Source organism: Thunnus maccoyii, chromosome 9 (assembly GCF_910596095.1).
Source record: "Thunnus maccoyii chromosome 9, fThuMac1.1, whole genome shotgun sequence".
Lineage (NCBI taxonomy): Eukaryota > Metazoa > Chordata > Actinopteri > Scombriformes > Scombridae > Thunnus > Thunnus maccoyii.
The window spans coordinates 9,594,615-9,614,316 of record NC_056541.1 but is presented as its reverse complement, the minus strand read 5'-3'; the positions used below and the strand labels follow the sequence as shown (position 1 = coordinate 9,614,316).

At 38.6% G+C, this 19,702-nt stretch overlaps 2 protein-coding genes across 2 annotated transcripts; both read left to right on the top strand.

Moving 5' to 3' along the window:
* Window positions 1-44: 44 nt before the first annotated feature.
* Window positions 45-5,123, top strand: LOC121903482 (cyclin-G2-like). Its single transcript, XM_042420558.1, has 8 exons — window positions 45-221; window positions 774-897; window positions 1,006-1,143; window positions 1,326-1,576; window positions 1,715-1,793; window positions 1,886-1,984; window positions 2,702-2,904; window positions 4,221-5,123. The coding sequence occupies exons 2-8, from the start codon at window positions 775-777 to the stop codon at window positions 4,330-4,332; spliced, it is 1,005 nt and encodes a 334-aa protein (XP_042276492.1). The 5' UTR covers window positions 45-221; window position 774; the 3' UTR covers window positions 4,333-5,123.
* Window positions 5,124-7,816: 2,693 nt separating this feature from the next.
* Window positions 7,817-19,676, top strand: LOC121904143 (sia-alpha-2,3-Gal-beta-1,4-GlcNAc-R:alpha 2,8-sialyltransferase-like). Its single transcript, XM_042421703.1, has 4 exons — window positions 7,817-8,712; window positions 12,821-12,943; window positions 14,752-15,309; window positions 18,800-19,676. The coding sequence occupies exons 1-4, from the start codon at window positions 8,555-8,557 to the stop codon at window positions 19,080-19,082; spliced, it is 1,122 nt and encodes a 373-aa protein (XP_042277637.1). The 5' UTR covers window positions 7,817-8,554; the 3' UTR covers window positions 19,083-19,676.
* Window positions 19,677-19,702: the final 26 nt, after the last annotated feature.

The following is a 19,702-nucleotide window of genomic DNA, read 5'->3' as shown; positions in this document are numbered from 1 at the left end:
GGCGTTTCCAGCGGTGCATGATGGTCATTGTAGTTAACAAGCAGATGAGCAGTTGTTTGTTTACTCGGAGCGGACACTCCTTTGAGCAAGGGTCAAGGTTCTTGTGTTTTTAAACATTTACCGCCCAACCTTGGAATCAAAATGGAAACATGAATAACTGGGAAGCGTAATTAAGCTGCAGCCTTAATATTATCCTGCACTTCCGTGGCTTTTGGGGCAAGGTAAGACGGCGGTTTCTTGATTTTCATTGGGAAGCTAGCGGATGTAACCAGCTAACATTGGCGTTATTTGTTTTCGTGGCGTTTATCAACGTTGTTGTGTCCCTGAACTTGATATGAAGACAGTTTGATAGTAAATTAAAACGTCTAAGTCGAGCGAAATGTTTTATGTTATACTCGGTATAATTATTTAGGTGACCTAGTTTCTGTTGGCCAGTAGACATTTAGATTAAAGTCAACTACTTCCAACCCAAACTAATGCCAACGTTAACGTTAACGCTCATTTTGTCTGTGTTTATGTTGCCTTAACATGTTGTTTCTTGCACATCATCCCAATTAATCGGTGTATAGCACGGTATAAGACACATAAGACAAAGTATTTTTAAGTTTTTTTTGGGGGGGGGGGGGTTCCTATGATATTTGACACCCAGTAGGTGTGGTCAACAAGACAACATTTACTTGCTCTCTTGTCTTCACTCACTTGACTGCACGGAAACATCTGTTGATTCTCACTTGGACCACAATGCTGAACAAGTGAAATATGTTGTTTTCCAGGATGAGGGATCTTCAAGGCGTTGACAGCTTGCTCTTGAAAGAGTTGAAGTCATGCTGTGCCAAAGAGTACAACTTTCTTCCAAGGGAAACTGGCCTGAAACTGATGGAGTCTGCTTCCACAGAGGTAACCCACTGACCCACTTCTCTGTTTTTGGCTGTCTGTGCAGGCATGAATTTTATATGTTGGCAATTTCAGTGATGTCTGTCTAATATATTATGGTGCATTTTTCAGAATCACAGTGGCGTGTCGGCGAAATGCAGAGACACCAGAGTGGAAGAACTGTGGGGTCTGACCAGTTTCTTTGGCTATAGCACCCAGACTTTTGTGCAAGCTGTCAATTTGCTTGACAGATTCCTCGCCATTATGAAGGTATGAGTTCAATAAAGCATTCAAGCATAAAATGTTGTTACGAGTGATAATATAACTCAATTAGTTTGTTTTTATCATTAGGTTCTTCCCACCAGTAGACAAAAAACGTGACGACAACGACCTTGTTTGACCTTGAATCACGGGATGTTGACTCACTTATCACTGTTGTGTTATTGTCGCAGGTGCAGCCAAAACATTTGCCCTGTATTGGAGTCTGCTGTCTCCACATTGCTGCCAAAATGGTCGAGGAAGAGAGCAATATCTCAACCACCCATGAACTCATTCGCATCAGCCAAAGCAAGTTCACTGTGTCAGACCTCTGTCGTATGGAGAAGATCATCTCAGAGAAGCTCAGCGTGGAGCCCAAAGTAGTGACGGCCTTAACTTTTCTACAGCTCTACTATTCGGCCTTCACATCCCTGTCTGCTGGAAGGTAAGCGTTTAATCGTCTGTTATTTTCTTTTATTGTTATATGCTGAAGCATTACTCCAGTTTGCATGGAGTTGGTCAAATAGATTCTGCTTTATGAGGTTTGTACTGGCGGATCACAGGATTCCCTCTATATTTTAAGGGAGGAGATCCCAAGCATTGGGAGACTGGAAGCCCAGCTAAAAGCCTGCTTATGCCGGCTTGTTTTCTCTAAAGCAAAAGTAAGGATTGTTCTCAGGTGACAATTTCACAGCATAGCAGCACTGAATTTGAGTCCCAAGTCTCATAAATCTGCTGTTTTTGTCCTCCGCAGCCATCAGTGCTGGCACTGTCCCTCATTGCTCAGGAGTTCGAAGCCCTTCAGTCCATCACCTCGTTGAAGATTGTCCAGCAATTCCAAAGATATCTAAAGGTATAAAAAGAGAAGTTTATTGTATGTCTGCAACTAAGGAACATTTTCATTATCGATTAATCTACTGATTATTATTTCTGATTAATTGTTTGGTCTACAAAATGACAACACATAGTTAAAATTGCCCATCACAAGTTCCCACAGTCCATGTGGTTGACATATGTCTTGTTTTGATCTACCAGTGGTCCAAAGATATACAGCTTACTATCATAAAATACTAACTTGACCTTGTGAATTTGGGCTTAAAAATTGATGGATTATCAAAATTGTAGCTGAATAATTTTCTATCAACCGATTAATCAACTAACAATTGCAGCTCTAATATAATGCTTCCATTAAATTCTTCATAGTGTCTGGTGTTAAATTCTCAATGAATAACGTTGATTTCTCTGTGTTGCTCTGGACTTTCATAACTCACCGTTTTGTGTCACTATTTGAGCACCACACTATGTTTTAAGATAAGAGTGGTATATGTAGCAGCACATACGCTCTTTATACACTGAGGTTTTGTTTCTTTACTCCTCCAATTCCAGCTTTTCTTACATTTCTTTGCTCGTTATAATACACATGTTGAAACTGCACATTGTGGCATGACAGCATCCCTGCCTGACGTCTAGATGTGGAAAAAAACATCACTTGACTTGTTGTTGACAGCATATTTTTGAGACTATTTCTGTCTGCAGCCTCTCAGATGTTTTCTATTTGACTTCTTCACAGATTAGTGACAGCGCGCTGCACCACTGGAAGGAACTTGTGGCAAAGTGCATGACCGAGTACCGCTCAAGCGAATGTAACAAACCTGACAACAAAAAGCTTGTTTGGATCGTGTCCAGGAGAACAGCTCAGAATCTTCAGGCCAGTCATTTCAGTGTACCTGGCCTGCCAACTATTCCCGAAGGGAGCTGGGATGAGAGTGAGAGGTTAATAATCCACTTTCATTTCCTTAATTTACCTGCTTGCTGCTTCTCTTGACTGAAAACAAGATGCTGTGATGCTGAGATAATGGCAAAATGGTCCTTTTTGACTGTCAGTGCACTGGTTTTAAATTAGATCTGTAATCAATACAATGTCTGGCGTCTGTTGGCAACGACAATCTTGCAAACCTTAGTCATTCTGCTACCATTCAGCTGATGGCTGGTGTTAATATATCCCACTGACCTTGTCATTGCCTTAGTACAGAGTTTTCCAACTGGGGGTCAAGACTACTTCGTCAGTTATCTACGTAGCTGTTAAACCTGACAGTTAGTATGTGTAAACACACAACTAATCTCTATGTAAGAAGTAGTTTGTGGGAACTGGGAACCACTGCCTTAGTTGAAATCACCATGAACTCACTCCTCAAAGGATAGGTTCACAATTTTTTCAAGTGTGTCTTAAAACAACAGTCAGGTGTCCATATGAACATTGAAACAGGTTTTCCTCACTTTTTTATCATTCCTCCTGTTCATTCTGGCTTTTAAAAGATCAGCTTCAAATGTGCTTTCAGTGTAAGTGAAGGTAAAATCTAGTCATTTTGTGCCAAAAATACATTTATAAGTTTATCTGAAGCTTATATAAGGCTTCAGCAGTCTTGAGTTAGTGATATAAAGTGGATATCTGCCACATTTAGCATCTTTTTAGCATCAAATTCCCTCTGTGTGTTTCCTCAGACAGTGTTTCCCTGTTGAGCTGCAGTGGAAGTATAGTAACAAAAAGAGGGACTTTGGCACTAAAAAGACTGTAATGTTGAAAGATATCTACTTGATTTGACTCATTTGGATGGCTGCAGCTTCATATTAGCTTCAGATAAACTTAAATACATTTTTGCACAGAAAGAGGCTTTTGGATTTTGTCCCTCATCACTTATATTGTAAGTGCATTATGAAGGGATCTTCTAATGGTCAGTATGAACTGGAGGAATGATTTCCTGTTTCTGCATGAAACACAAAGTCAGCAGTGGAAAACCTGTTTCAATGTTTATCTGGGGGTCCTGACTGTTGTTTTAAGATAGACTAAAAAAATTGTGAACCTGTCCTTTATTGAACCAGGATGCAATGTGGCCACACATGTTTTTTCAAAAAGTTCTTTACTCTGCCTGAAAAACACACCTCCCCCTGTTCTTACCAATTATCCATCCACATTAATCCAGTGAACGTCATCACAGATTGACAGTATTCGTGTAGTCCAACAATAGCACAGTCATACATGATTACATGAGGTTGGATTTTGATGATTAATGGCCCCTCTTCTCTCGTAGTGAGGACTCGTGTGAAGACATGAGCTGTGGAGAAGACAGCCCATGTGGCTCACCAGGCAGTGATGGCGAAGGAGCCTTCTTCCCCTCGGCCTATCTCAACCGCAGAAAGTGACGCTTCCTCATCGTGCATTAATGACAGATGTGTGATTGTCCTTCTGAATTGTAACTAACTTTAAGGTGGTCAACATGTTTCAGCGCAAACCTCTATGTTTCACTCGCCACGTGTACGTAGGTGAGCCAAGTGACGGGATTTGATCATTAAGTGCCTGTGTTCGGTTTACTGTCTGTGTCTTTTTATTGTTACAAAACATATCGGAATAATGCAAAACGGAAAATTGCTAAATCTCGGCAGCTTGATGGCAATACATCAGAATGTCTTCTTTTCCAAGACTTTGTGTTTGTTTGTGTCCCAAGTTTTGACACATTCCAGGAAAAATAGTGACGCTCAAGGGAGAACTTACAGATGTCAGTCATGAGGTACACTTATCTGTTGAACACCAGCTAACATACTAGCACATTCTCAATCTTTTTTTTTTTTTTAAACCTGTTTTTATACTCAATACCACACATAAATACAGTATTCTGCAAATGTTTATGTACGTACACGATTCTAATGTGACATATAAAACCTTGTAGTGTGAAAAGCAGACTGTATATGCATGGAAACGTTGAAATGTGATTATGAGCGGTTGTTGTTTACTATGTTTACCAAGATAAGCTTACTGTAAAAAAAAAACAAAATGTTTAAAAAAATGTACATAATGTGTAAAAAACAAAAAGAAGAAAAAACTTTATGTTTTGTGACTGCGACATAATGTGTGTTGTATCTGGATATAATATCACAAATGAAATATGTTGGAAGGGTCAGAAATAATCCTTCCAAATAAAAAAAAGTACTTTTTATCCTGTTTGTTTTACTCAATTCACTTGTGTCATGAGTTAAATCTTTAGTGTTGGTGAAGCATCGCATCTTTATTTTAGAAACTTTTTTAATACTAAAGCTGAGTCGAGCTGCAACAATTAGTCGATTAATCGAGTAGTTGACAGCTCAAATTAATCACCGACTATTTTGATGATCGTTTTGAGTCGTTTTTTAAGAAGAAAATTTTCTGATTCCAGCTTCTCAGATGTGAATATTTTCTTTCTTTAGTCTTCTGTGACAGTAAACTGAATATCTTCAGGTTGTGGTCAGTTGGTTGGGACAAAACAAGACATTTGAGGACATCGCCTTGGGCTTTGAGTCATTTTTCACCATTTTTGGACATTTTATAGACCAAACAATTGATTAATGGAGAAAATATTTGACAGATTAATCGATAATGAAAACAGCCATAAGTTGCAGTCCTAGAGCAGCATTTAACCGAAGTTAGGACGGGCTTGTTTGACTGTGTGGCAATGGTTGCAGTTATTTGATGAAATGCAGATTTGCTGAGGACTATGCACCACTAAAGTGCAACATTAGGTGTTTCGGTGAGGGTAGGTCCTGTCTTGTAGAGGGGCCCTTTGTCAAAACCAGCTCTACCAAACCAGGCTTTCTCCAGTTTATAGTCTGTTTTTCATGACCTGTAGACATCCTTTATTAATTTAAAGCTTGTTACAAACTCAAAAAAGTCTAAGAGTATACATATAACAAGTGAAAAACTTAATTTATATAGCACCTTCAAGAGCAGAGACCTCACAAAGTGCTTCACAGAAGAAATAAAGCATACACATACAGACATAGAACACAATAAAGTCAAATGGGTCTTGAGCTGTTTTTTTTAAAGGTGTCCACAGAGTCCACAGATCTTAAATCCAAAGGGAGAGTTCCAAAGTTTAGGAGCCACAACCTCAAAAGTAGGTAGTCTCCTTTAGTTTTAAAACTGAGATTGAGGAACAACCAGCAAACCCTGATCAGAGGAGCTTAGAGACCTGATGGTGACACTTGGCTGCAGTAGATCTCTAATGTAGGCAAGGTGCTGGACCATGCAGAGCTCTATAGGTGAACAAGAACTTTGAACTGGATTCTGAATTTGATGGGGTGCCAGTGAAGAGCAACCAGAATCTGTATTACATGAGACTAAGGACAAGAGCTCAGAGCTTTCTTTGATGCTCCTACTCTTATCCATGCTCTGAAAGGAATAATCGATACAGTGCAGCATTATAAATATTTAGGAGTTAAGTTAGATTCTCCTACAAAACATAACTAGAACACCTCGGTCAAAAACTAAAAGTTCAAATTGATTTCTTCAGAGCTCGTCTCTAATTTCAAAGCAGTAAAACCATCATACAATCCATTATACTATCTACACACTGGATTATGGGGATATTACTGCTGCCACTGTTCCTAAACCACCTTTTACCACAGTGTTATTTAATTCATTATTCCAGACATCTGTCGCACTCAACGCTGGGATTTAAAATTTCAGATGGTCATCCAGAAGGCATCAGCTTACCTGTTTTCATTTAAGAGAGAGAGAGATATTTAACATCTTTAGTGAACTTCAAAGTGAACATCTGTGACACCAGGATGCGTTAACCTTAGAGACTGGTTTCCAGTACTGGCATGAACTACAAAACAACCTAAAATAAGACACATTTATTCCTCTGAGGGACTTTAAAGGCTGATGAAATGCATGCATCCCCTTTTTCTATGTTAATTTTGTTGCACTCATGATCATGAGCTGTGCACTAATTAAGCGTTATTTAAAGTTCCCCTTTAAATATGTGTTTGTCTTCTTGTTCCTTCAGTTGGATGTTTGACACCAAAAGGATGTACCTGTATGGGCATGATTTGTGACATCACAACGAGCCAATTATGGTCCAAAATGCAACTTACACAAGTGTGATGTGGAAACCTTCAATGCACATAAACTGAGAATGGACTTGACAGTGAAAATGTGAAATCTTGAGTCCAGCAGTTAAACTTTTGAAATGGAAAAAACATTTGTATATTCATTGAATCTGAATTTTTCAATGAGGATGTAAGAATAGAGGTAATTTTCAAAGTTTTAACCTTTAATTGAACTTTTTTTGTGGGGGAAAAAAAAACATATCAGACACAAATTACTCAAAGCAGAGTATTGTTTAATGTCTTGAATCATGTCTGGAGGGAGTCCTTAAGTAACTGTTTTGTACTCTTATTACAAAGAGGCTCACATTAAAGATGAGAGGGCATACTTTAGGGAATGATGCTTCCTCCCTTAGAGCCTCACGCCATTTTATTACTGGACAAGCTTTCCTTTATGCTGAGAGCTGGGTCAGTGTGTGTGTGTGTGAGAGAGTGTGTGTGTGTGTGAGAGAGAGAGAGAGAGAGAGGAAGGGAGGTGGTGGTGGATGTGGACACCTACACTGGATTATGAGGCTATTTCTGCTGCCACTATTCTTAAACCACTAGACACATTTTAACACTTGATTCATTATTCCAGACATCTGTTGCACTCATCACTGTGATTTAAAATTTCGGATGTCCACCTTCTCTGTGCTCACCTTAAATCCCAGTTTAAGGCGTGTACCTGTATGGGCATGATTTGTGACATCACAACGAGCCAATTATGGTCTTGTGTCCAGCAGTTAAACTTCTGAAATGGAAAAAAATATTTGTATATTCATAGAACCTGAATTTTTCAATCCAATGAGGGAGTAGTAGTTGAGGTCATTTTGAAGGTTTTAAACTTCAACTGAACTTTTTTTGTGGGGAAAAAAATAACATATCAGATACAAGTTATTCAAAGCAGAGTATTGTTTAATGCCTTGAAACATGTCTGTGTACTCTTTGTACCCTTATCACAAAGAGGCTCAGATTAAAGATGAGAGGGCATAAATTAGGGGATGATGTTTCCTTCCTTAGAGCCTCATTCCATTTCTAACCCATTCATTTTATTACTGGACAAGCTTTCCTTTATGCTGAGAGCTGGGTCAGTGTGTGTGTGTGTCTGTGTGAGAGAGAGAAAGAGGAGGAGGAGGAGGGGGAGGAGGTGGTGGTGGTGGATGTGGTGGAGGAGGACGGGGCTTGTCTTTCGCTGGGCTTGGATGTGTTGACACGCATTTCTGCTCCATCTCCTTGATTAAACCGGCAGCCTGGAGGGGAGCAGCGGCGGAGAGGGGAGCAGCAGCAGCAGCAGCCGGGGGCTGGGCAGGAATGAGAGCGCACCGAGCCGCGGCATCATCATCACCACCATGCAGCCGACGACCACCAGCCGTCCATTTTATACGATTATATGAGCCGATGAGCGCCGTCGCCTCTGTGTCTGTATCTTGCAGACAGGCAGGCAGCAGTGTGCACGTCCCGGTGATGACAACATAGGCCAACGCCTCGCTCAAGATCCATACCAGGGAATGAAAACGCTCCCAAGATGGTCCGCATCGCCAAGGCCCTGGGTTTGGTCATCCTGTGCGTCGCCGTGCTCATACTGTCGCTCATCAGCTATGTGTCCCTGAGAAAAGACAGCCTCTTCACCTCCTCAAAATACTACATGGGAGGCCCGAGGATTATGTTTCACGCAGGGTTTCGGTGAGTGCTCGTTTTCCAGCAGAGATTTGTAGGTGGTGGATGGTGATGCTGCTGTGCAAATAATAATAAACACAGTAGCTGTGGCCTAAAGTGGACACGATTCAAACCTGGATGTGATTGTATACGAGCTTCACACATCAGTTTCCCCTTCAATTTGGGCCAAATGTTTCCTGTCAATCAAACTGGTGAGCTGCCCCAGGTGCTGATGTTGTAGCCTTAAGGCTCTAAATGGTGTGATGGCATACAATACAGTATAGAGTCTATTTTTTACTTTTACTAAAAGGAAAATAAATAAATAAAAATGTAAAAATAGAATAAAAAGGGAGGAATTTAATATCATAACATTTTTGTTAAAAAGATATAATAAAAATAAGATGCTGGAACAGAGACTTCATTTTGTGATGTGGTTGGATAAGGATAAGGATAAGTTAAAGAGAAAAAAATGGTTACAGAGAAATTTAACCTAGAACAATTAGTCAAAGGCTCAATAAGGATTGCAAAACTCTCAGGTATACAAATAGATCTGATATTTAGTGACAAACCGAAAAGAATAACCAAAAGCTATAATCTGATTATTGGCTTATCCGATCACAATCTAACTCTATTTGCGAGAAAACTGACATATATATCATAGATTTAGGAATACTGCAACCAATAAGACAAACATCTTTCACGGCATTCCTAAAGCTAAGCAAGATCAATTTGACAGTGAAATTGCTAATTTGAAACGGGATGATGACCTGGATTGTGGTTGTAACACATTTACTCATAGAATTAATTCTGTTAGGAAAAGATTTACTGTAAGGGTCAAGAAAAAATCTAAAAAATAAAAATAACCTACCCTGGTTTAATGAAAACCTGTGGAAACTGATTAAGTCAAGAGATGCAGCACTGAGGAAAGCAATGAAATCTGGAAGAGACACTGATATGCAGATTTATAAAGGTCTGAGGAACAAAGTTATTCAAGAGCTGAGATAAGCTAAATCTCATTTTTATTTTAACATAATTAACGAGGCAACTGATCTGGAACAATATTGATAATCTCACAAGGGGGGACCCAAAGGTTTTAGGAGATTTTCAGCTCAAAGTACAGAGAGTTAATTGAAGATTGTCTTTCTATTGCTTCTGTCTTTAATAATCTTTTCCTTGAGGCTGCATATGAGTTAGGTAAAAAATCTACTAAAAAGAAATTGGATATTGTCCCTATAGATGCTACAGGCCAGGTTTTTGAGCTGGGAGAGACCACTGAGACACAAGTAAACAAAATCATCAGCTGTTTAAAAAGCTTGAAAAGTATAGATGCTTTCCAGTTTGACACCATGTTTGTTAAATCACAAAAAGATCCTCCTCCAATTGCTCCCTTAATTAGCTTGGCTTTTAAACACAGCTCCTTCCTTGATGACTGGAAAATGTGCCATTGTAACGCCTATATTTAAATCTGGAGACCACCTTGAAGCCAGCAATTATAGACCAATAAGTATACTGCCAGTACTCTCAAAGGTTGCAGAGTTGTTGAAGAACAATTGACAACTTAGCACAAGCAATTTTTGTCTACATCACATGCAGTTTGGCTTTAGAGCAAATCATTCCACTGAAACTGCTGTCTTGCACTTAATAGAGCAAATTAAATCTAGGCTTGATCGAGGAGGAGTGGTTGGTGCTGTATTTTTAGATCTGTGTAAAGCATTTGACACAGTCAATCATAATGTCTCAATTTTGAAACTCTCTAAATTTAAATTCTCATCTAGAGCACTGGCATGGATGTCTGTATATTTATCTAATAGGATACAGTGTGTTAAAGTTTGTGACGCATTGTCCAGTAACATGAAGTGTACAATGGGTGTTCCACAAGGATCAATGTTAGGTCCCCTATTATTTAGCCTGTATATTACTCTCAACCCAACCGGTCAAAGCAGATGGCCGCCCACCAAGAGCCGGGGTCTGCTTGAGGTTTCTACCCGTTAAAGGGGAGTTTTTCCTTACCACTGTCGCCAAGTGCTTGCTCATGGGGGAATTGTTGGGTCTCTGTAAATTAAAGAGTATGGTCTTGACCTGCTCTATGTGAAAAGTGCCTTGAGATGACTTCTGTTGTGATATGGCGCTCCCTCAACAGTGTCATGATGTAGAACTGCAAATGTTTGCAGATGACACTGTTGTGTACACACATGCAAAAACAGCTGAGTATTTTCATCAAAGGTGAAAGGATTGACATTGTCACTGATTTTAAATATCTCAGCATGTATTAGATCCAAATTTTAATTTTAAGAAACATGTTTAAAAAATGGTAAAAACCATAAAGTACAATCTGGAAAAATTTAGATACATCAGAAATTGTCTCTCCCTGGATGCAGCCAAGATATTTATGCATGCTGTGATCCTTTCACATGTCTTATTGTATTACATGTTGGGGGCAGGCTGGTGAGACAGTCATTATGTAAACAAACTAAAAATTCTGAACAAAAAGCCGATCCATTACCATCATTGTAGGATACTTAAGAAATACAATTTATTGAGCTTTGAGAATTTTAGATTATATTCAAATTTTTGCCTTGTTTATAAAATTTGAAATGGTTTGGCCTCTCCTCCATTATGTGACTTTGTGCATTTTCGTTCTGTGGATGAAAATCCTCCGGAATATCTTATATACGAGATTGTACCATACCATTTTGTCGCACTGCATTTGGGCAGTCAGCATTTTCTGTAAAAGTCACAACTCAGTGGAATGCCCTACCTGAAGACATGAAGAGCTGCAGCTCTTTCAGTGCTTTTAAAACCAAATTAAAAAGTTTACCAAAATCTACTCAGCGCGATAACCACTGATTTTACATTTTATCCTAAGGTCTTGCACGATTGCACAATTATAGAATAACTGTATTAATGACTCTTCTTCTTTCATACAAAACTGTTATCAATGACAGTAAACCTTCCAATCATACTGTTAAAGGGATACATTTTGTGAAGGATTTTTAAATAAATGTCTAACTTTGTGGGGCATACAAAATTTAAAAAGTGTAAGTCAGACTCTTTTGCATACAATATCTTCAATATGAGCGTTTCCATAGAAAAAACACATTTTTTTTTATCAGACCTCTTATCAATTTGTTAGTGTATTTAGGATCTGTTAAACTAATGCCTTCAATTGTTAAAATAGGTATTGTGTTATTTATCATTTGGTGAGACATACTGACATGACTGATATAAAGAGTTCATATGGCTAAATGCTGGGATTATTAGTAGTGTAAACTGCATTGTAAACATTTGCATCATCATCATAAACAAACATCATATCCACTTTTGTTGCTGACCCGTAAAGCTTTAGGAAATGATATATTAACCACTAATAAAACTGGTTTAGAACAGCAATGCTTAACTGATAAATTAATTAGTCAATCAACAGAAAATTAATCGGCAACTATTTTGATAATTGATTAGTCATCTTAGTCACTTTTTAAAGCAAAAGTGCCAAATGTTCTCTGGTTTCAGTTGCTTAAATTTTAAGATTTGCTGCTTTTCTTTATCACCCATGGCAGTAAATTGAATATCTTTTGGTTTTGGACTGTTGGCCAGACAAACAAGGTAATTGAAGGCATCACTGTGGGCTTGGAGAAATATAAATGGTATTTTTTTACCACTATTTTTTTGACATTTTAGAGACTAAACTACAAAGTGATTAATCAAGAGAATAATTTAAAGTTTAATTGATAATGAAGATAATTGCTAGTTGCAGTCCTAAATAAGTTACAATTTACAAACCCTGTATAAAGGGTGTCTTATTAGTAAGTAGTGCCAGAGAATATTGCTGATTAATAAATCTAAGTTGTGATTTCAAAATGGTTTTAGGTTTCCAATAGCTGGTTGATGAAAGGCTCTGAAACTGTGTTTAAAATGGAGAATCTGATGATTTTCAGTCTTTGAGTATACATTTTTGGAGTGTGACCTTGCAAAACATTAATGCTTACTGGGGCCTATATAAAAAACTCTTCATCTCAAAATAACTTAAGATAGCCAAGAGCAGATCTGTTTGGATCTCCTTCTACAAAAACATCTCAATACCATCAGCCAGTATGGTGATTCAGCATGCTATTTCCTGTAACATTGTTGTTCTCAGGTCTCAGTTTGCCATGAATTTCCTGGACCCCTCCTTCATCCCCCTAACCAATGCCCTAAATGAGGAGCTCCAAGGAAAACCGTCCAAATGGAAATTCAACAAGACTGCTTTTTATCAGCAGAGGTAAGATATAGGAGTTATCTGACATTTTTGTTTTCTAATTTGTGAAAGTTATTGTGGGAATATCTGTCATCCTGCAGTATATGCAATAAGCATGATTTGCACTGTCAAAGCTTTGGGAAGCAAGGTGGCCTTGAGCTTAGAGGGCTTTAAAATGGAGGAAAACCTATTTCTTAATGCTGTGTCACTGTTACATCAAGAAAGACTGGTTTCTAGTAGCTGATTCTAGTAGTGTGTTAAAGAGTTTTTGCAGTGACACAATTTAAGTCCAAATGATTGGTTTCATGATAGCACCCCCCAGCTTTGCATTAATTTGACAGAATACCATTAGTTATAAATCTACGTAGATGGAGAACTTTGATGCAGCCAATCAAATATTTACACACACTTTTGATTTCTGATGTGATTGGACAATGCATAAACAGATTCTTACTCTTTAATAACACTGATGGCAACACACTGTCTGCACATGACTCACAGCTAAAGCGTAAGTTTGATTACTTTGTCTCCGTTCCCTACGGTGTAACACCGACTCTCATCCTGCCAGCTGCTGTCAATCAAACACAGACACCGATGCGCCTCTCCAGCTGGCTGAGATAAAAAAAAGGAACATTTCGGATATCAGAATCAGAATCATCTTTAATGGCCAAGTATGTTTACACATACAAGGAATTTGACTCCTGTTTAGTGGCTCTCAATGTACTTAAGATACACATGGAATGTCTATATACAGGTGAAACCATTTCTGTGATCTGTAAACAGGATACAAATAGTGCAAAGGTGTGAAGAGTGCACAGAGTGCTTATTGAAAAAAAAGTGACAAGTTACTTTATATACATATTTATCCAAAGACCTCTTTTCATCCTTTAATAATAAAAAAACACATTAAAAACATGACATTATTTTTGACAGTAAAAAGGGACAGTTGTGATTTCAGTTGGACTTAAACTGAAATCACTCGAAAAAGCAATTCAACATCTTTAATATCTTTCTCAAGGATCACTTTCCAGTTTACTTTGACTGTTATAGATTGTGAAGCTGTAATGAAAACAATAATTGATAAAAGAAAGGCACTCAAATAGTTCTGAAATAAATAACAATGAAATACTAATTAGTGGCAATCCCATTGGAAAACCAAAATAATGACAACAAATGCTGATAACATACACAAATAATGCATCCAGTAAACAGTCAACAGAAAATCAATGAGCAAACATAAATAACAGATTCTGCTTCATGCTCCTTCAAACAAAGGGAAAGACTGAGCATGACTTGAGCTTGAGACTGAATCCTGACCACATATAACTGGGCATTAGGGAGTATTTTCAATAATTACACATCATTGGTTTGTGATATTTAAGTGGCTTAAGTGTCTAAGTGGACAAGTCAATAACAATAAGTGATCCTTGTGGTTGCATCACATTTGTGTTTATGGAAGCTGTGGTCAGTGGAGAAATTGGTGTCTTTCCAATTTCTTGTGTTCTTAAAGAGATTGTGTTCTTGCATATGTATAGACAAAAAATGAAGGGAGAAAGAGTGGTATGGAATCAAACTGGGAACAATACAGTTATATGGTAGGTATTTTAACCACAAGGCTACCAGGATGCCCCTTTCTTTGCATTTTCTTTGACATGGGGTTGTAAGATGTCGTATAATATATAAGCAATTCTTATACGTACCCACAGTTTACTGTTTTAGATGATCAATTATCCATCAGAATAAAAACACACCACCAAACAAAAAAAGTATTAATATGAATCTGCATCTCCAGTAGCTGCCTGTAACAGTGCTTAAATGTTTTCTTCTTCCAGGAAAGATATCTTCAGCTACATTGACATTCCAACCAACTTCTCCCTCACAAAGAACAGCGTGCGTGTGGGCCAGCTGATGCACTTTGACTACTCCAGCCACAAGTATGTCTTCTCTATCAGCAACAACTTCAAGTCCCTGCTCCCAGACATCTCTCCTATCCTCAACAAGCATTATAGCATGTGTGCCGTGGTGGGCAACAGTGGCATCCTAACAGGAAGCCATTGTGGGCCGGAAATCGACCAGGCCGACTTTGTCTTCCGCTGCAACTTCGCCCCAACGGAGGTCTACTCCAAGGACGTGGGCAGGAAGACCAACCTGACCACCTTTAACCCCAGCATCCTGGAGAGGTACTACAATAACCTGCTGACTATTCAAGACAGGAATAACTTCTTCCTCAATCTGAAGAAGCTGGAGGGAGCCATCCTGTGGATCCCGGCCTTCTTCCTCCATACCTCAGCCACAGTAACCCGGACCCTGGTTGACTTCTTTGTGGAGCACAAGGGCCAACTGAAAATCGAACTGGCCTGGCCAGGAAACATCATGCACGATGTCAACAAGTAAGAATGAAGATCTGTTAAGTAATTAAATTTTTGCACAAGTCAAGTTATTAAGAATATAACTGGAAGGTACCACAATCAGCTACCATGGAGAACACTAAAATCAATTTCAGTGTTTCAGCAAACTGGAGCTTTACTTTAAGCAATTAAAAGCTTTCATATGGTTGTTGTTTTACAGGCTGATTTCAGTATGCTTAGACTCAATATACTTAAATCTGACAACTTTAAATAATTATATAAATAATTATGTAAAGGACTAGGGCTTCGTAATGTTGATGCCTATATGATATCTTACTTTGGGGAATATAAGCAACAAACAACAATGCAACAGTGTTAGATATAAAGCTATATAATGTACAGACTAAAATCTCCAGATTTCTTAAAATATAATTGTTTTTATTCATGAGCTTTTAATATATTGTCATGTCAGTAGACACTGAAACACAGGGACACATTCGGAACATCAAACAAAAAAAATACCCTTACCATGAATAAGTATTAATTAAAGGGGGCGTATTATTTTTTTCCTTATTTTCAGACATATATATAATGTCACAATGTCAGATGTGCACGTTAAAAGTGGCCAATGTGTCAAATAATGAGGTAAACTTATGTAGCAGTAATCCCTGTGAGCAAAAATCCCTGGCTTCAGACTGCTCTGAACACTCAGTTTCCAATGGTTTTTTCTACATTCAGCCCGAGCTGATGTCAGTTCGTGACGGATTTCACAGTGTGTGAAAAAACGGCCTGTAAGAGAAACTGTCTATATTGAGGGGCTGCATAAAGGGCCAGTATAAAATAATAAATAAAGTTTAATAATGAAGTTTTTTTAGCTTTGAATCATGCAGAGCTACTCTAGTGGAGTCCAAAAATAAAAATTTAGAGCTGAAATGAGCATAATAGGTCCTCTTTAACAAGGAAAGACAGAAAGAAAAAACAACAACAGCAACATAGACACCAGATCCAGGTCCAGATAAAAATCACTTCTTGTACCAATCGATGGAAAGAAGGTCGAACTGTTGTCTCCCAGTCTTTGAGAATCAGTTTTTTGGCTAGCAGTGTTCCCATCATCAAAGCTGATTGTATACGAGAAGGAAGTGATCGAGTGTCCTCTGAGCATCCAAAAATAACAGAGTCTCTGTGGGGAAGGACTGTTTATTTCTAAACTTGAGAAAACAGGTCGAAAATATAGACCAAAATAAATCTAGCATTGGACAATCCCAAAATAAATGTAACAGGGTTCCTTCTTCTGATTGAAATCAGGAAATATCAGATAAGAAGAATAAGAAGAGTCTCCAAAGAATCTCTTCAAGCATTCGATACTTGACACTTTCAATACTTGATGCTACAGACACATTTTGGTCTGCACAAAAAAAGTATTGATGTTCAATACCCAGCTTGTATTCCCAGCAGTTTCGAGAAGACTGAAATGAAAGATAAGATACTGTGATTGAATAGTTAAAGGGGACCTATAATGCTCATTTCCAGCTCTATATTTTTATTCTGGGACTCCACTAGAGTAGCTTTGCTTGATTCACAGTAAAAAAAACCTCCTTATTTATCTTATACTGGCCCTTTATGCAGCCCCTCAGATCAGTCTCTGTCTCTTAACAGGCAGTCTTAGCTCCTGTGTCTTTTAGGCTCCCTCTCTTGATGAACCACTAGGGTTCTGATTGACCAGCTTCCCAGAAACCTGAGGGGCAACTGTATAGTAGTCGTGTTAAGTTACCGCTAATGCAAACCCAACATTTCCTGCTTTACTGCTTCATATTAAAATCTTTTAAATGACTAAATAATGGGACTTTTATTGTGAAGAATTTACAGGAAATTAAATTTGTTCCTCACCAAATTAGCAGAGCTGCGTTAGCAGCGCTAAAAACCACTTGAAACAACAAGATATGGAGATATTTGGAGCTCTTTGTTCAGCAGATCACTTAGAAATAATGTAGGGAGGAATAGTATGAGCAGAAACAGCCACAGTAGTGATGATGTTTGATAAGGAGCTGCAGACGACCAGCACACCTCCAACAGGCAAACTACTTATTTTACTTTGCAAAGCTGTGTAATAGAAAAACACCCACAGCATGCTAGCTCAACTCGAGTCATGGCTTGGCATGACTACCCTCAAAACAATGGAAAAATGCCATAATGTTAGCGGAGTGCAGCAGCAAACTTGCACACTGCGTGGAGAGGACCATGTAAAGAAATCCACCACAAGTTGATGTTGGCTTGGGCTGAAAGTAGTAAAAAACGTTGGAAACCGAGCATTCAGAGCAGTCTGAAGCTGCTGCTTTTTGCTCACAGGAATTACTTCTACATACATTTGCCTCATTATTTGGCATTGACATTTAATATGAACATCCGGCATTGTAACATTATGAATATGACTGAAAATAAGGAAAAACATAGGTCCCCTTTAAGCCTGCATTAACAGATTTTTCACCACTTGAAGCAGTGGATACAAGCTGTAAAAACAACACTGACATTTTATCACCTTATAAAGTTGATATGGCAAACATGTAAACAAACAGTTATGTATTAACACATTAAACAGATACAGAGCAACATTAACATTTATGATAAATGTAATTCCAATAGTCACTCTCCTTTTAGCTCAGCTTTTGGTCTCCACCAACTCTTGAGAAAAATATCTGGCTCTTTAGCTGCTAAATGCTGCACTGTGTTCACCATTTAGTCGCTAACTTTGTTAGTTTGTTGTTTGGTGCTGAGTAGATAGTGTACGATTGATTTTTAGTTGAGCTTTTGGGTGAAAACAGCAACCTGCCGATGCTGCTGAAACAATACTAATGATGTCAGGCTGGAAAACCAAAACACTGAGCTGAAAGGTGCTAAAATGCTCCAAAGAGTTGAGGGGAACTGCTGAGATGGGTGATAATTATCTGTGGATTTGTCACTACAAATGTCCCCTTTTTACATACACATAGTCATTTGATCCATTGTTAGTATAAAAATACAGATTACAGCAGCTTCAATAGAATACATTATACACAAAATCCAAATAATTACGCAGGGGGAACAGACCCTTTTCACGACTGACTTTTTGACTTGTCAAAGCAGAAAAAGATGTAAATAATTACATTAACAATGGCTCCATTACATTAATTGTTCCAGTGAGCCATGTCATTGAGTGATTATGCACAATACCAGCACTATCATTAACGTTATTAATCCCCACCTGTGCTTTTCCTGTTTTGATAGGTCAAAATGTCTGTTGTGAAAAGGGTCTATTGTGGGATATTGGACTCATGACCTTAGTATTTCTAAAATCCTGGTTACAACCCTGAGTATAATATTGTGGATGATAACACCATAACCACACACACAAAATGACAAAGAACAAAAAAGCATAAAGAAAGTGAGATTATGATGAGCTAGATTAAAAAGGTGATGAGGGATTAATCATGATATATCAAAGGTGTTTGGGTTTAATTTCTGATTTTTAACGACTGACTTGTCATTTTCCTCACAGATACTGGAAAACTAAAAACCTCTCTCCCAAACGGCTCAGCACTGGTATCCTCATGTACACGCTGGCCTCCGCCATGTGCGACGAGATCCATCTCTACGGCTTCTGGCCCTTCGGCTGGGACCCCAACACAGGCAAGGATCTGCCTTACCATTACTACGACAAGAAAGGGACCAAATTCACCACCAAGTGGCAGGAGACCCACCAGCTTCCCACCGAGTTCAAGCTGCTGTACAAGCTACACAGGGAGGGCGTGATCAAACTCAGCCTGACGCACTGCTCTTAGACACACAGCAAGTGTTGGATGGTTAAGGGGTGACTCCAGAGACTGTGACCCAGATACATCAGCTCCGCTCAAACTTTTTGTTGTGACCCACATTGCATGATAAGTGTTAACGCAATTTATGACACCCTCATTTTACAAACACACACTCATGTCAAGCTGTAATTTCACATGAATGTCCGATTCACTTGGTGTCATTCGGTATTGTTGTGTTCAGTACTACAGTTAGGACTTAACGTTGCTCAGTTGCTTCCATTACTCTCCTTTGCATGGCTGTGGGCCATGGCTGAACAGCTTGAACAGAACAAGCGTCTATTTTAACTGGAGTCTGCTGGGGATTCAGCTGTGAAAACATAAATAGTCAAATCTTCGAGTTCTGTTCAATACAGTGTTGTTTGATTAACCGCCTTTTACAACAGTATACTGATTCTGTACACTGAAATCACTGCCTAATCTCAGGGAAGGAGTTAGATCAGTGTTTTTTTGTAATCAGATTCAACGCCTCAAGAGAGGTGCAGTTCCTGTTTTCGGGCCTTTTTCCCCCCTGAGGTGTCAGACAATCTGCACTGCTCTGGAAGATGGTATTTGTTTACAAGACTGTACTATATATATATATATATATA

Bases quoted from the DNA above. Each gene is read 5' to 3' on its own strand.
- LOC121903482 (XM_042420558.1), top strand. From the start codon at position 775: ATGAGGGATCTTCAAGGCGTTGACAGCTTGCTCTTGAAAGAGTTGAAG. The intron at 898-1,005 runs GTAACCCACTGA...TGCATTTTTCAG, and splicing joins TGGAGTCTGCTTCCACAGAG to AATCACAGTGGCGTGTCGGC. The intron at 2,905-4,220 runs GTTAATAATCCA...CTTCTCTCGTAG, and splicing joins AGCTGGGATGAGAGTGAGAG to TGAGGACTCGTGTGAAGACA.
- LOC121904143 (XM_042421703.1), top strand. From the start codon at position 8,555: ATGGTCCGCATCGCCAAGGCCCTGGGTTTGGTCATCCTGTGCGTCGCC. The intron at 8,713-12,820 runs GTGAGTGCTCGT...TGTTGTTCTCAG, and splicing joins ATGTTTCACGCAGGGTTTCG to GTCTCAGTTTGCCATGAATT. The intron at 12,944-14,751 runs GTAAGATATAGG...TTCTTCTTCCAG, and splicing joins ACTGCTTTTTATCAGCAGAG to GAAAGATATCTTCAGCTACA.